Here is a 16,652-nt window from a genome sequence, read left to right on the forward strand (position 1 = left end):
TACACCAAGCGCATGACCTTACATTTATCCTCATTAAAGCTCATTTGCCATTTATCAGCCCAAGCTTCTAGTTTACATAAATCATCCTGTAATATAAAATTGTCCTCCTCTGTATTGATTACCCTGCAGAGTTTAGTGTCATCTGCAAATATTGAAATTCTACTCTGAATGCCCCCTACAAGGTCATTAATAAATATGTTAAAAAGAAGAGGGCCCAATACTGACCCCTGTGGTACCCCACTGCTAACCGCTACCCAGTCCGAGTGTGCTCCATTAATAACCACCCTTTGTTTCCTATCCCTGAGCCAGCTCTCAACCCACTTGCACATATTTTCCCCATCCCCATTATTCTCATTTTATGTATCAACCTTTTGTGTGGCACCGTATCAAAAGCTTTTGAAAAGTCCATAAACACTACATCCACTGGGTTCCCTTGGTCCAGTCCGGAACTTACCTCTTCATAGAAGCTGATCAGATTAGTCTGACATGAATGGTCCCTAGTAAACCCGTGCCGATACTGGGTCATGAGGTTATTCCTCTTCAGATACTCCAGTATAGCATCCCTTAGAATACCCTCCAGGATTTTACCCACAGTAGAGATTAAGCTTAGCGGCCTATAATTTCCGAGTTCAGTTTTTGTCCTCTTTTTGAATATTGGCACCACATTTGCTATACGCCAGACCTGTGGTACAGACGCTGTTATTATGGGGTCTTTAAAGATTAAAAATAATGGTCTATCAATGACTGTACTTAGTTCCTGCAGTACTCGAGGGTGTATCCTGTTATGTTTGCTAATGACAGGTGTTATGAAGGCAATCCAGAAACACAGTGTGCTTAGCGATCAGAGCGCACACAGTGATCTGACAAATACCCAAAAATACAAGAACGAGCTCTGAGACGTGGAAACTCTGTAGACTGCACACCTGATCCTATCCTAAACACAACTAAAAGCGGCTGTGGATTGCGCCTAACAACTACCTAGGCAACTCGGCACAGCCTAAGAAACTAGCTAGCCTGAAGATAGAAAAATAGGCCTGACTTGCCCCAGAGAAATTCCCCAAAGGAAAAGGCAGCCCCCCACATATAATGACTGTGAGTAAGATGAAAAGACAAAACGTAGGGATGAAATAGATTCAGCAAAGTGGGGCCCGATATTCTAGGACAGAGCGAGGACAGTAAAGCGAACTTTGCAGTCTACAAAAAACCCTAAAGCAAAACCACGCAAAGGGGGCAAAAAAAACCCACCGTGCCGAACTAACGGCACGGCAGTACACCCTTTGCGTCTCAGAGCTTCCAGCAAAACAAAAGACAAGCTGGACAGAAAAAAAGCAACAAAAAGCAAAAGGCACTTAGCTATACAGAGCAGCAGGTCACAGGAACAATCAGGAGAAGCTCAGATCCAACACTGAAACATTGACAAGGAGCAAGGATAGCAGCATCAGGCGGAGTTAAGTAATGAAGCAGTTAAGGAGCTCACCAGAACACCTGAGGGAGGAAGCTCAGAAGCTGCAGTACCACTTGTGACCACAGGAGTGAATTCAGCCACAGAATTCACAACAGTATCCCATCCGGGCCCGGAGATTTGTAAATTTTAGTGATTTTTAGACGCCGCTGTACTTCCTGCTGGGTTAAGCAGGTGACATTTAAGTGGGAATTTTTATCACTAGTCATTTTGTCTGCCATGGGATTTTCTTGTGTAAATACTGATGAAAAAAAGTCATTTAGCATATTGGCTTTTTCCTCATCCCCCATGTCACCCAGACTATTTTTAAGGGGGCCAACACTATCATTTTTTAGTTTCTTACTATTTATGTAGTTAAAGAATATTTTTACTCTCTCTGGCAATGAGTCTCTCTGTCTCAATCTTTGCTGCCTTGATTTGCTTTTTACAGAATTTATTTAATTTTTTGTATTTATTTAATGCCTCCTCACTACCTACTTCCTTTAATTCTCTAAATGCTTTCTTTTTGTCACTTATTGCGCCCCTTACAGCTCTATTTAGCTATATTGGTTTCCTCCTATTTCTAGTATGTTTATTCCCATATGGTATATACTGTGCACAGGTCCTACCCAGGATGCTAATAAACGTCTCCCATTTTCTTTGTGTATTTTTGGGTCTCAGGATATCGTCCCAATTAATTGCACCAAGATCCTCTCTCATCCGTTGGAAATTTGCCCTCCTGAAGTTTAGTGTCTTTGTAACCCCTCAACTACACATCTTATTAAAGGATACATGAAAACTTATTATTTTGTGATCACTATTCCCCAAGTGACCCCCAACCCTTATATTTGATATGCGGTCTGGCCTGTTGGTTAATATTAGGTCTAGCAGTGCCCCCCTTCTTGTTGGGTCCTGAACCAGTTGTGAAAGGTAATTGTCTCTCATAGTTGCCAAAAACTGATTACCTTTGCTGGAACTGCAGGTTTCTGTTCCCCAATCTATGTCAGGGTAGTTGAAGTCCCCCATAATAATGACTTCTCCTTGAGTCGCAGCTTCATCTATTTGCTTTACAAGGATATTCTCAATTGCTTCCATTATTTTTGGAGATTTATAACAAACCCCTATCAGTAATTTATTATTTTTTCCCCCTCCCCTTATCTCCACCCACAGGGATTCTACATTTTCATTAAATTCACCTATATTATCACGCAGGATGGGTTTTAAGGACGATTTTACATATAGACACACCCCTCCCCCTCGCTTATCTGTACGGTCATTTCTGAACAGGCTATAACCCTGTAAATTAACAGCACAGTCATGGCTCTCATCCAGCCATGTTTCAGATATCCCCACCATGTCATAATTATGCTCCAACAACATTAGTTCTAATTCATCCATTTTGTTGGCGAGGCTTCTGGCATTAGTATACATGCACTTGATGTTCCTCTCTGTACCTCTATTTCCTAAATTATTAACTGTTCTAACCCCACCCCCCATGCCACCACCACCCCCAACTTCCTTATTTGTGCCCAGGTCTCTATCTGCACTATCTTCCCCTCCTATAAAATGAATACCCTCCCCCCCCCCCCCAAATTCCTAGTTTAAACACTCCTCCAACCTTCTAGCCATTTTCTCCCCCAGCACAGCTGCACCTTCCCCATTGAGGTGCAGCCCATCCCTAGCGTAGAGCCTGTAGCCAACTGAGAAGTCGGCCCAGTTCTGTAGGAACCCAAACCCCTCCTTTCTACACCAATTCTTGAGCCACTTATTAACCTCTCTAATCTCCCGTTGCCTCTCTCGCGTGGCACAGGCAGTATTTTGGAAAATACCACGTTGGAAGTCCTTGCTTTCAGCTTGCAGCCTAATTCCCTGAAATCATCTTTAAGGACCTTCCACCTACCTCTAACTTTGTCATTTGTGCCAATGTGCACCATGACCGCTGGGTCCTCACCAGCCCCTCCCAGTAATCTGTCCACCCGATCAGCGATGTGTCAGACTCGAGCGCCAGGTAGGCAGCACACCGTTCGACGATCCCTGTCTTAGGGCAATCTGTCACAATCTGTTCCCCTAATAATTGAGTCCCCAACTACCAACACCTGTCTAGCCTGCCCTGCTCTCCTATTTCCCTCCTTACTGGAGCAGTCACTCCTCCGGCTTTCAGAGGACATGCCTGGCTGCAGCAGTGCTACCCCTGTACTGGCACCCCCCTCATCTGCTAACTTAGCAAACTTATTGGGGTGTTCCAGATCAGGACTAGCCTCCCTGGCACTCTTCCCTCTAACCCGCTTCCTAACTGTCACTCAGCTTGCTACTTCATCGTCCTGCAGCTCCATCCTACCATCCCCCCCCCCTCATCTATCCCATTGAGCGTCTGCTCAGTGAGCAGAAGACTCCTCTCCATATTGTCTATGGATCTCAGTGTTGCCAGCTGCACATTTAGATTCAGAATCTGGGTTTCCAAATGCACAACGTGTTCACATCTCGCACAGCAGTATGCACCCTCGATCGGCTGCTCAAGGATTGTATACATGTGGCAAGATGTGCACTGGATGGCATTAGCAATAGTGGAGCACAGTTCCTAATGGGGATTGCACCAGACAGAAAAGTTAAATAAAAAAATACAAAGTATTAATAAAAAACAGACAGCAATTCAGTAATTCCTCCCTTGGAAACTCCCTGACTCCAAAGTCACTGAATCACAAGTCACACTTATGCTCAGCTCAAACTCGCCATGTTGAAGATTTATAGATTTTTTTTTCTCTAGTTCCCCTTAACAGCAATTCACCTTGCTGTTCAAATGCTCTTCCAAAAAGCATGTTAGCTTACTGACTGAGCACTCCTCCCATCACCATGTAGTTTTTAATTACATCTATTCACACTTGGTTCCGGCCAACCCATATGTAGGCCTTGCTGACAGAGGTGTCCACATTCACCCAGGCATACAGACATTGGCCTTCGTTAAGTGTTCACATTTGGACAGGGAGGTCAAGGACCCATCAGTTTTAATGAGACCACCTTGACGATGGTTGATGGGCTCACACTATTTGATCAAATTCTGTGTAAAGAGTCTCTCAAATATTTTCCTAATGTTCAAAAGCCATTTTGCTATTCATATTTCATGTATTCCATATTAGACATGCTTTGGCACGATAGAGTGCAACCTTTTTTTGTACATAGGTGGACCAGCTTTATAGTGCCAGGTGACCGCCGCCACCTATTACCGGCCATAGTATTCTCTAAGGGAGAGGCAGACTGGATTATGCTTCAATGCCTCTCCCTCTGCCCACGCACAGAGCCTACCAACCCCGGAATCGTGGAGTCGGGGAGGGAAGAAACCACCAGATCCGAGGCAGGGCTCCCCGCTGCCTAGATCGGCCCGATGGACCCCCGGCATCCCACGACAATCACGTATGCTTCCCTGTCAGGGACAGGAAACCGAACTGATGTGGGAGAGAGGTACCGCCTTTTTCACCTGTATGTTTCCTGTCCCTGAGGGCGGATCCCTCTCTCCATTGTGCAGTCATGGGTGAAAGAGAAAAATAGTAATAAGATTACATTTACCTTCCCGCACTCCCTCGCAGCATCTTGTTCCGATGCCAGCAGCTGCTTTATGCTGGTAAGCAGAGAATGGCAGGGATGTCATGTTCTGCTTGCAAGCCGAAGGACTCACTGCTCTGCACGCCAAAACTGTTCGTGGAGTGCAGAGAGTATTCATTGCTCTTCAGTAGCGTGCAGTGTCAGCCACCGGCTTTCTGTTGTTGCCGGGTAGTCACGTGTGCCGCTACTTAAGAGAAATGAATTTTAACCTCTTTCCATGCCCAGATAGGTGAATATTCATTTCTCTTAAGTAGGGCACACTTGACCGCCGGCAGCAGCAGAAAGGCTCTGGCTGACACTGTGCGCTACTGAAGAGCAATGAATACTCACTTATCTCTGTGCACACAGTTGCGGCGTGCAGAGCAGTGAGTATTCCGGCAGCTGTCCTCTGCTTGTGAGCAGAGCATGATGTCCCTACCATTCCTTGCTTACAAGCATAATGCAACTGCTGGCACCGGAACAAGATGCTGCAAGGGGGTGCCGGGAAGGTAAGTGTAATGATTTGTTTTTTTTTTTTTAATGTTTTCTGATGGGGCCATGCATACCAGAAAGGGTGGGTGGGGCCAATCATAAGGACAAGGGCCAATCATACCAGAATAAGAATGGGGACATGCATACTAGGATGAGATGGGGGCCCTGCATACCAGGATAACGATGGGGCCATGGATACAATGACGAGATGGAGGCCCTGCATACCAGGATAGAGTTGGGGCCATGCACACTAGAACGAGATTTGCCCTGTATACCAGGATAAGGATTGGGGCCATGCATACTAGGACGAAATGGGGGCCATGCATACCAGGATAAAGATGGGGGTCATGCATACTAGGACGAGATGGGGGACCTGCATACACTGATAGGGATGGGCCATGCATACAAGGATTGGAATGAGGGGGCCATGCATACAAGGATAGGAATGAGGGGGCCATGCCTACAAGGATAGGGATGGGGGGCCCTGAATACCAGGATAAGGATGGGAGCCATGCATACTAGGATAAGATGGGGGCCCTGCATACCAGGATAGAGTTGGGGGCCATGCATACCAGGATAGGAATGAGGGCGATCATTCCTGCCAGGATAGGGATGGGAGGGACCATTCCTACCAGGATAGGGATGAGGGGGCTATGCATACCATGATAGGGATGAGGGATCCATGCAAACCAAGAAAGGGATGAGGGGGCCATGCACACCAGGGTAGGGATGGGGGGAACATGTGTATCAGGAAGGGGATGAGGGGACCATATGTACCAGGATAGGGGACATTAAGTAAAAAATTTACCACATTTTTTTGCTTCAATTTTTTTCCTTAATATCCTCCTCTAAAACCTAGGTGTGTCTTTTAGTCCGAAAAATATGGCCTTTCATGCAATAAAATGCAATTTAATTATGCAAAAATCATACAATGCGATTTCCTGGTTTTTATTTTTAGATTCTGTCTCTCACAGTTGAAGCGTACCTACAAAAAGAAATAAAAAATTTACAGACTTCTTAATTCTTTGTAATTGGAAAAACCTTGCAAGATCGGCATACTATCAAATACTTGTTTTCCCCATTGTATATATTTTCTCCAGGTCAGAGCTATTTTTGACAGTCAACAAAATACAATTTTCAAGTAATTCATTCTTTACACTCTAGGTATGATAATGACTTCTCGCTGTTTGGGATTTTTTTTAATGTTTAAAAGGGTTGTTCTCTACTTGGACAATCTGTTCTCAATCCTTATGTCTGGTCCTATTAAAATAAAAATAACTATTCAAACCTTCCATGATGATGCAGTTCCAGCAGTGTCAGCACTTGCGTTCACGAAGCTCATGTGAGTTTGTTATGTCATGTGAGCCCTGCACCCAATCAGCGCTGATGTCACTGTCCCCAACTTCAAATTGAACAATAGGAGGAAGTCAGAGAGCAGCCACAGCTCTAGTTTCCTGTTTATGTTCAATACTTCCGAAGGCTGAGTCAGTGAAGGCGGCACTGATTGTGCGCAGTGCTTGTATACTGTAACAACCTCACAAGTCCAGACACTGCTGAATTGGCACTGGCAAGGGAGCTGAGTATCAGTATTTTTGTTTCAACGAGGCCAAACATAGGGAATGACAAGGTGTTGTCCAAGTAGACAACTGTTTTAAGAAGTTACAATTTTTGGTTAAAATATTTCCAACATTCTGAGCATGAAAAACCCTTCTTCCCTGTCCCACTTCTCTGATGTTTATTAAAGAGTTGAATTCCATGTAAAACATTCCCACATTAGGAACAGGAAAAAGGCTTCTCCCTTGTGTGGGTTTTCTGGTGCGTAACCAAAACGGATTTCTGTCTAAAACATTTCCCACATTCTAAACACGAAAAAGGCTTCTCCCCTGTGTGGGTTTTCTGGTGCGTAACCAAAACGGATTTCTGGTTAAAACATTTCCCACATTCTGAACAAGAAAAAGGCTTCTCCCCTGTGTGGATTCTCTGGTGGCTATTAAGCTGCGCTTTCCGGTTAAAACATTTCCCACATTCTGAACATGAAAAAGGCTTCTCACTTGTGTGGGTTCTCTGATGCTTAATCAAATCCGATTTCTGGTTAAAACATTTCCCACATTCTGAACAGAAAAAAGGCTTCTCCCCTGTATGGGTTTTCTGGTGCGCAACCAAAACTGATTTCTGGTTAAAACATTTCCCACATTCTGAACAAGAAAAAGGCTTCTCCCCTGTGTGGGTTCTTTGGTGCCTAACAAGATCTGATTTCCGATTGAAGCATTTCCCACATTCTGAACACGAAAAAGGCTTCTCCCCTGTGTGGGTTTTCTGGTGCATAACCAAACCTGATTTCTGGTTAAAACATTTCCCACATTCTGAACAAGAAAAAGGCTTCTCCCCTGTGTGGGTTCTTCGGTGCCTAACAAGATCTGATTTCCGATTAAAACATTTCCCACATTCTGAACACGAAAAAGGCTTCTCTTCTGTGTGGGTTCTCAAGTGGCTATCAAGATGCGCCATCAAGATAAAACATTTACCACATTCTGAACATGAAAAAGGCTTCTCCCCTGTGTGGATTCTCTGGTGGCCATTAAGATATGCTTTCCGGTTAAAACATTTCCCACACTCTGAACATGAAAAAGGCTTCTCCCCTGTGTGGATTCTCTGGTGGATATTAAGATGTGCTTTCCAGAAAAAACATTTCCCACATTCTGAACAGGAAAAAGGCTTCTCCCCTGTGTGAGTTCTCTGATGCTTAACAAAATTTGATTTGTGTGTAAAATATTTACCACATTCTGAACATGAAAATGTTTTCTCCCCGCTGTGACTTTTCTGGTGACTAACAAAATTTGACTTCTGGTTAAAACATCTCCCAAACGTGGGACAAGAAAATCTATTCTCTGCTGTGTCAAATTTTTGATGCTTAACAAAATATTCTTTGAGTGGAAAACTATTTCCATATTCTAAAAGTGAAAATGTCTTCTTTACCTTAGGAGCAATTGTTTTTTTAATGCTTATTTTGTGACTTTGATTTTCCTTAGTAGTCAGTAATGAATCAGAAGACAGGACCCGTTTCAAAAGATCATATGATAGATCTTTCCTGTAAAGGGATGATGGTTTATCTGGAGTAATGGCATTGACTTCAATTGTATCCTGTGGGATCTCAGAATTATCCCATTTAAAAACTGAAGATGTCAGCTGTCCCTCTGATCTCCTTCTGCAGTCATCTGTTAAAAATAAAACTAATTAGTTTTCATAAAAAAATCCTTGAATGCTACATATGTTAACATTTCTACGTAAACTGTCCATATCATGACAAGTTATGTTACATACGTAATTATTCACCAAGACAATGTGTGCTTTAAATAGACAAAAACAAATCATATCTCGGCGCTAATGCGATCACCTGACAAACAAACAATGTTAACGTTCATAAACAAGATGCGTTCACATTTTAACCAGAAAAGAGTGACAGAATAAAAATGTTATTGTTACATGGTATTAATTTTCTTTTTTGTTTTCTTGTAGCAACAGAATTAAAAAATAAAAATAGAACAATAAAATTGGTGCGGAGATTTGAATTTTTTGTCTATTTAAAAATGCAATGTGTCTGTACTTGTATCCCTGATGAAAAAGTCATAGAACTTCGAAACGCGTAGAATAAGGCACACTTCTTTATGTGAACACATCCGGACTTTCAGTTATTCAGAGGTGCAGATTATACCCATGCTCACCCATGTGTTTTCCATTGTCTGGTCTTTTTTGGACCTGTGGTTCTGCTGCAGTGGATAATCCTATATGCTATAATAGCAGCTCTTTCTGGTGAGAACAATCTACCGTATATACTCGAGTATAAGCCGAGATTTTCAGCCCATTTTTTTGGGCTGAAAGTCCCCCTCTCGGCTTATACTCGAGTCATATACCCGGGTGTCAGCAGGGGAGGGGGAGCGGGGGCTGTGTAGTCATACTTACCTGCTCCCAGCGCGGTCCCTGCAGTCCCTGGCTTCTTCGGCGCTGCAGATTCTTCCTGCACTGAGCGGTCACATGGCACCGCTCATTACAGAAATGAATAGGCAGCTCCACCCCCATAGGGGAGGAGCCGCATATTCATTGCTGTAAATGATCGGTGCCATGTGACCGCTCAATTACAGGAAGAAGCTGCAGCGCCGGAGAAGCCAGGGACTGCAGGGACCGCGCCGCAGCAGGTAAGGGGAGCGCAGCGCTATAATTACCTGCTCCTCGCTCCGGCTCCGTCTGCAGCGTCCTCTAGCAATGACGCTCAGGTTAGAGGGCGCTGTGACGTAGTCAGTGCGCGCCCTCTGCTGAGCGTCAGTGCTGGAGACGGAGCCGCAGAGGAGCAGGTAATTATTGAAAGCGCCGGCGTCCTGAGAAGAGAGGTGAGTATGTGATTCTTTTTTTTTTTATGGCAGCACCAGCAACATTCTAAGGAGCACCTATGGGGCCATAAAGGTGCAGAGCATATAATGGGCACAGCATTATAAGGAGCACCTATGGGGCCATAAAGGTGCAGAGCATATAAGGGGCACAGCATTATAAGGAGCACCTATGGGGCCATAAAGGTGCAGAGCATATATGGGGCACAGCATTATAAGGAGCACCTATGGGGCCATAAAGGTGCAGAGCATATAAGGGGCACAGCATTATAAGGAGCACCTATGGGGCCATAAAGGTGCAGAGCATATATGGGGCACAGCATTATAAGGAGCACCTATGGGGCCATAAAGGTGCAGAGCATATAAGGGGCACAGCATTATAAGGAGCACCTATGGGGCCATAAAGGTGCAGAGCATATACAGGTCCTTCTCAAAAAATTAGCATATAGTGTTAAATTTCATTATTTACCATAATGTAATGATTACAATTAAACTTTCATATATTATAGATTCATTATCCACCAACTGAAATTTGTCAGGTCTTTTATTGTTTTAATACTGATGATTTTGGCATACAACTCCTGATAACCCAAAAAACCTGTCTCAATAAATTAGCATATCAAGAAAAGGTTCTCTAAACGACCTATTACCCTAATCTTCTGAATCAACTAATTAACTCTAAACACATGCAAAAGATACCTGAGGCTTTTATAAACTCCCTGCCTGGTTCATTACTCAAAACCCCCATCATGGGTAAGACTAGCGACCTGACAGATGTCAAGAAGGCCATCATTGACACCCTCAAGCAAGAGGGTAAGACCCAGAAAGAAATTTCTCAACAAATAGGCTGTTCCCAGAGTGCTGTATCAAGGCACCTCAATGGTAAGTCTGTTGGAAGGAAACAATGTGGCAGAAAACGCTGTACAACGAGAAGAGGAGACCGGACCCTGAGGAAGATTGTGGAGAAGGACCGATTCCAGACCTTGGGGAACCTGAGGAAGCAGTGGACTGAGTCTGGTGTGGAAACATCCAGAGCCACCGTGCACAGGCGTGTGCAGGAAATGGGCTACAGGTGCCGCATTCCCCAGGTAAAGCCACTTTTGAACCATAAACAGAGGCAGAGGCGCCTGACCTGGGCTACAGAGAAGCAGCACTGGACTGTTGCTAAGTGGTCCCAAGTACTTTTTTCTGATGAAAGCAAATTTTGCATGTCATTCGGAAATCAAGGTGCCAGAGTCTGGAGGAAGACTGGGGAGAAGGAAATGCCAAAATGCCTGAAGTCCAGTGTCAAGTACCCACAGTCAGTGATGGTGTGGGGTGCCATGTCAGCTGCTGGTGTTGGTCCACTGTGTTTCATCAAGGGCAGGGTCAATGCAGCTAGCTATCAGGAGATTTTGGAGCACTTCATGCTTCCATCGGCTGAAATGCTTTATGGAGATGAAGATTTCATTTTTCAGCACGACCTGGCACCTGCTCACAGTGCCAAAACCACTGGTAAATGGTTTACTGACCATGGTATTACTGTGCTCAATTGGCCTGCCAACTCTCCTGACCTGAACCCCATAGAGAATCTGTGGGATATTGTGAAGAGAAAGTTGAGAGACGCAAGACCCAACACTCTGGATGAGCTTAAGGCCGCTATTGAAGCATCCTGGGCCTCCATAACATCTCAGCAGTGTCACAGGCTGATTGCCTCCATGCCACGCCGCATTGAAGCAGTCATTTCTGCCAAAGGATTCCTGACCAAGTATTGAGTGCATAACTGAACATTATTATTTGTTGGTTTTTTTGTTTGTTATTAAAAAACACTTTTATTTGATTGGATGGGTGAAATATGCTAATTTATTGAGACAGGTTTTTTGGGTTATCAGGAGTTGTATGCCAAAATCATCAGTATTAAAACAATAAAAGACCTGACAAATTTCAGTTGGTGGATAATTAATCTATAATATATGAAAGTTTAATTGTAATCATTACATTATGGTAAATAATGAAATTTAACACTATATGCTAATTTTTTGAGAAGGACCTGTATGGGGCACAGCATTATAAGGAGCACCTATGGGGCCATAAAGGTGCAGAGCATAAATGGGGCACAGCATTATAAGGAGCACCTATGGGGCCATAATCAAAGGTGCAGAGCATATATGGCACAGCATTATAAGGAGCATCTATGGGGCCATAATCAACGGTGCAGAGCATTCTATATAGCACAGTTGTATATGGAGCATCTATGGGGCAATAATGAACGGTATGGAGCATCTATTTTTATTTTTGAAATTCACCGGTAAATGCTGCATTTTCTACCCTAGGCTTATACTCGAGTCAATAAGTTTTCCCAGTTTTTTGTGGCAAAATTAGGGGGGTCGGCTTATACTCGGGTCGGCTTATACTCGAGTATATACGGTAATTGTATTAACCTTAGTTGTGTTGGATAAGACGCTATTTTGCGCTATTGTCTCCAGAATTATTCATAAGAAGAAATATTACACATTCAAAGAATTTTTTTTATAATACAGTAGTGTAGAGCTGTCAAAGTTTGGATGGAGGAGAATGCTGAGGTCTAGAGGCAAAATGGTGATCACACGATTGTGATATGGCTGGACTACACCACCTACGAAGCAGCCACAGCCGGTGACTGAGAAGAATCTGTGACTTCTCTGCATTTAGTGGTTACTACTCACCCGGGTAGTCATATGTAGGAATCTCCTCTTTACATCGCTCATCACCCCTCACATATGTCTCTGTAGTATTAATATGGGTCAGACCTTCACCCTGAAAAAAAATATTGTAAAAGTTACAGACAGATAGAGAAGTCACATCTATGATCAGCTCTAATCCTGCCATCCGAGCATTACTGCCCTTACTGGCGCATAGGGCCTGATGAGCAGAGGAGGCCGGCAGCAGGCTGCCTTTCCTCTGCGGGTCCCAGCGGCTCAACTGATCATGTGTCATCAGACATACGGCCAGTTAAAATCTGTTGCCTTGCGGGAGATAACAAGCTGGCAACTGATGTCAGTGGGCACGTTGCCGGTGTATGACGTCACTCTCATACAGCGGTACGTGACTCAGATGTATCAAGTGGAGGACATGGCAGGACCTCAGCCAGGTAAGGATATATTATTTTTGTAAAGCCGCAGTGTGAGGCTGCATTATCCTACTATGGGGTACATTATACTACGGAGTGCATTATACTACAATAGGACTGCATTATACTATGAGGAGCATTATACCACTGTGGGGGTGTATTATACTGCTATGTGGCTGCATTATGCAACTATATATGACAATGGGCTGCATTATAGTCTATCCTTAATGCAGCAGCCAGGGTTGTCCATCTGGCTAGTCATTACTCAGATGCATCCGCTCTTCGCCAGTCGTTACACTGGCTGCCCATTCATTACAGGATACAATTCAAAGTACTTGTTCTCACCCACAAAGCTCTCCACAGTGCAGCACCCCCTTACATCTCCTCCCTCATTTCAGTCTATCAGCCTAGCCGACCGCTGCGCTCTGCAAATGACTTTCGACTAACCTCTGCACTAATCCGTACCTCCCACTTCCGACTCCAAGACTTCTCCCGCGCTACGCCAATCCTCTGGAATGCTCTACTCCAAGATCTTAGGACCATCCACAATTTGCATAGTTTTAGGCGCTCTCTCGAAACACATTTGTTCAGAACGGCCTATCACGGTTACTAATCAAAGTCATTTTATGTTTGTGTGTGTGTATCCCATTCACTATTTCCATCTATCCCCCACCCCCTGAAGATGGCTGGACCATCATTGTAAATACACACCTGTACTTTGTATCTCCCCCACCTCATTGTAGATTGTAAGCTCTCACGAGCAGGGTCGTTTTATTTTGCTTTAATTATTGTATTGTTAACATTGTTGCTTATGACTGTTGTGTTTGAAACTGTGTTTCTCATGATTGCATACACCTGGCTATGAAGTTCAAAGCTCAATGAGGGTAGAAAACCAAAAAAAGTGCTTTATTAAGTCAGTAAAAAGTAGGTAGGAGTATTTAAAACAAGAAAATGATAAGGGTGCCCATACTTATGCACCTGTCAAATTTTGTTTGAATGCAGATTGCACATTTTCTGTTAGTACAATGAACCTCATTTCAAGGCAGAAACATTACTGTGTCCAACAGTTATTAGATATATGAAACTGAAATAGCAAACAAAAACAATTTTTATAAAACATTAAGCTTAAGATTAATAGGGGTGCCCAAACATTTTCATATAACTGTATATATGACAATGGAATGCAATATACAGATGTGGAGTTTTTCTATGAGTGGTCAAATGGGACTGTGGAAGGTTCGAGGGTTGGAGGCGGAGCTGGGGTGTTGCCTGGTGAAGTCCCAAGGGGGCCCGAAAGTTTTGCCAGTATGAGGCCCCGAAATTCCTAGTGGCAGCCCTGCCTGCCATCTGCATTGTTCTCATTACATATAAAACATATAATACTGGTGAATAAAACAAGACTGAGCACAAGACCTTCACAGCCGTCTACACATCATAGGCGAGATCTCATGACACCTTCTCTCCATCTACCTGATGATCCTGAGGAACATTGGGATCTTCTTGATTACACTCCTGTGAAAGAAGAGGATGGGGACATCTCTCTGGTGTTGTCCTCTTACTGGATAGATCTGGAGGAAACACATACAGGGACTGAATTCATTCTTTACATACAGATAATTATAAGCCGTGTGAATTTAGTCCTGTCTATTACCTGGTGATGTGAGGGGCTGGGGAACCTCCATCATGAAGTCCTTGTACAGATCTTTGTGTCCTTCTAAATACTCCCACTCCTCCATGGAGAAATAGACAGCGACATCCTGACACCTTACAGGAACCTGAGACATACAATGACAACGTGATCCCCCGAACCTTTCATAGTGTCCCAGCATTCCCAGCAGTGTCACCTCTCCAGACAGCAGCTCAATCATCTTGTAGGCGAGTTCTAGGATCTTCTGGTCATTGATGTCCTCATTTATCAGGGGGTGAGGTGGAGGCCCTGCGATTAAATTCAGGGGTTTTTCGCATTCCTCAGACACAGGGTCCTGGCAGCGCTCACTAGAGGTCTTCTTCACTACTGTGTAATCCTGGTTATGGAGAGACACATTAATAAAGCTCATTACAGACATTTCTGGAGTCCTCACCTCTCCAGTTCTGTCCATCGGTTATTCCCATAGATAAGAATGATGTAATGTGACATCATCAGAATCTCTCACCTCTCCAGTAAGCCGGAAGAGGATCTCTAGGGTGAGGTGTAATATCCTCTCCACCATCTTGTCTCTGTCCATATCCATCTGTGATGAGTAAATCAGGAAAATTCTCCTATATAGAAGATCTTCACTGAGAGGATCCGATATTGTAGAGACCTGAATGAGAAGATGAGCCGATGTAACATCATAAAAATCCTGTGTAATAATACAAATACTGGAGATAATAAGGGAAACATAGGAGATTTATTATTTTACAGTATTTAGTTTTCTGCTTTACATCTATTAATAAATCCTATATATTTTAGGCCACAGACAACAAGCAGTTTCCTCCTCGGAGTCGGCAGCTGAATACGTTTCTCATAGACTCATCTTCCATAACGCTAATTCTCCTCTCATTTACCGACACTGGAATCGGCATTAGCAATACTGCAGGAGATATTCATTACACGTGACAGGAGAAATAACTACTTCATGATGAAGACGACATCTTCATCTTCTACTACGGCACTAGAAACATATTTGTCCAGAGTCCATCACTGACTCCATCACCACCGGCCATCTATATGAATGTTTCCCGTCTTCCCCGCACTGTACTCATCTATCACGTTGGGCTACTTTCACACTAGCAATAATTCCCATAGTCCTATTTCAGACAGGCTGAAGTCACTTCAAATATCCATAACTCACATATTCCTTTATGGAAAAAAATATATCCCAAAGGAAAAACGAAGTGAAGAGAAAGAAATGTAATTAAAAAATATGTTTATTAATAATAATTAAAAAGCTTAACAGTCAGAAGCACAAAGTGTGAATACAAAACAGGGGGGATATTTCATCACCAGACAAAATCTGGGGAGACGGACCTGCTCCGTGTTGGCACAGTTAGATAGAATAATAGTAAAACCTAGAGTATCACATATGGTGGTGTTAAATGGTGACACAAATGTATATATGAGGCTAGGTAACACAATACTGCACAATAATAGTAAATGACTCTAGGCAATCAGAAATTAGCTAATATATATGGCCACTGAAGAGTATTCTCCTAATAAACTGGCACAAAGAAACTGAAATATATCCAGTAGTGCAAATGATTATGCTAACAGACTGGAGAGAAAGATTCATATAAGAAGCCAGGATAAGAGAGGTCCCTACTAATAGGTAGCAAGAGAACTCATACAGGTGGTCACAGGGTTAATTACCTCGATATAGATGAAAGTGCAGAGAAGTGCCTTGTACCAATGGCAGGAGGCAGGTGCGGATCCCCGGCGCAGAACAAGCGCTGTTTCGCCGTAGCTTCTTCCAGTGGGGGCGAGGACAAGTTAACAAGGTATAGTGAGGGTTTAAGTAAGGAGCGTTGTATGACGCCGGATCCGGGGGTGTCACAGGAAGTCTCCTGGCTGCGCGCGCTGAAGTGTCGTCCCACCTTACTAAAGGGACTTCCGGGATAGCGCACCGTGACACGCAGTGGAACGCACTGCGGTCACGTGGGTCGGCGCCTCCCGGAGGTCAGAGGGGGTATACGG

General features: G+C 43.7%; 1 protein-coding gene across 2 annotated transcripts in view; it reads right to left on the reverse strand.

Moving 5' to 3' along the window:
* Nucleotides 1-6,448: 6,448 nt before the first annotated feature.
* The window catches only part of LOC138663669 (oocyte zinc finger protein XlCOF6-like), a 33,340-nt gene continuing 23,136 nt past the window's right edge, over nucleotides 6,449-16,652 (reverse strand). Inside the window, exons 2-7 of one of the 2 annotated variants that reach the window (XM_069749956.1) lie at nucleotides 15,133-15,282; nucleotides 14,824-15,003; nucleotides 14,631-14,754; nucleotides 14,450-14,547; nucleotides 12,576-12,666; nucleotides 6,449-8,724 (exon numbers count right to left, since the gene is read on the reverse strand). In XM_069749956.1, coding sequence (XP_069606057.1) covers nucleotides 7,283-8,724; nucleotides 12,576-12,666; nucleotides 14,450-14,547; nucleotides 14,631-14,754; nucleotides 14,824-15,003; nucleotides 15,133-15,282 — 2,085 coding nt within the window. In that variant the 3' untranslated portion in view covers nucleotides 6,449-7,282. Of the gene's footprint in view, nucleotides 8,725-12,575; nucleotides 12,667-14,449; nucleotides 14,548-14,630; nucleotides 15,004-15,132; nucleotides 15,283-16,652 lie in introns of both variants that reach the window. The other variant, XM_069749955.1, reaches the window with a different exon arrangement.

Source organism: Ranitomeya imitator, chromosome 2 (assembly GCF_032444005.1).
Source record: "Ranitomeya imitator isolate aRanImi1 chromosome 2, aRanImi1.pri, whole genome shotgun sequence".
NCBI lineage: Eukaryota > Metazoa > Chordata > Amphibia > Anura > Dendrobatidae > Ranitomeya > Ranitomeya imitator.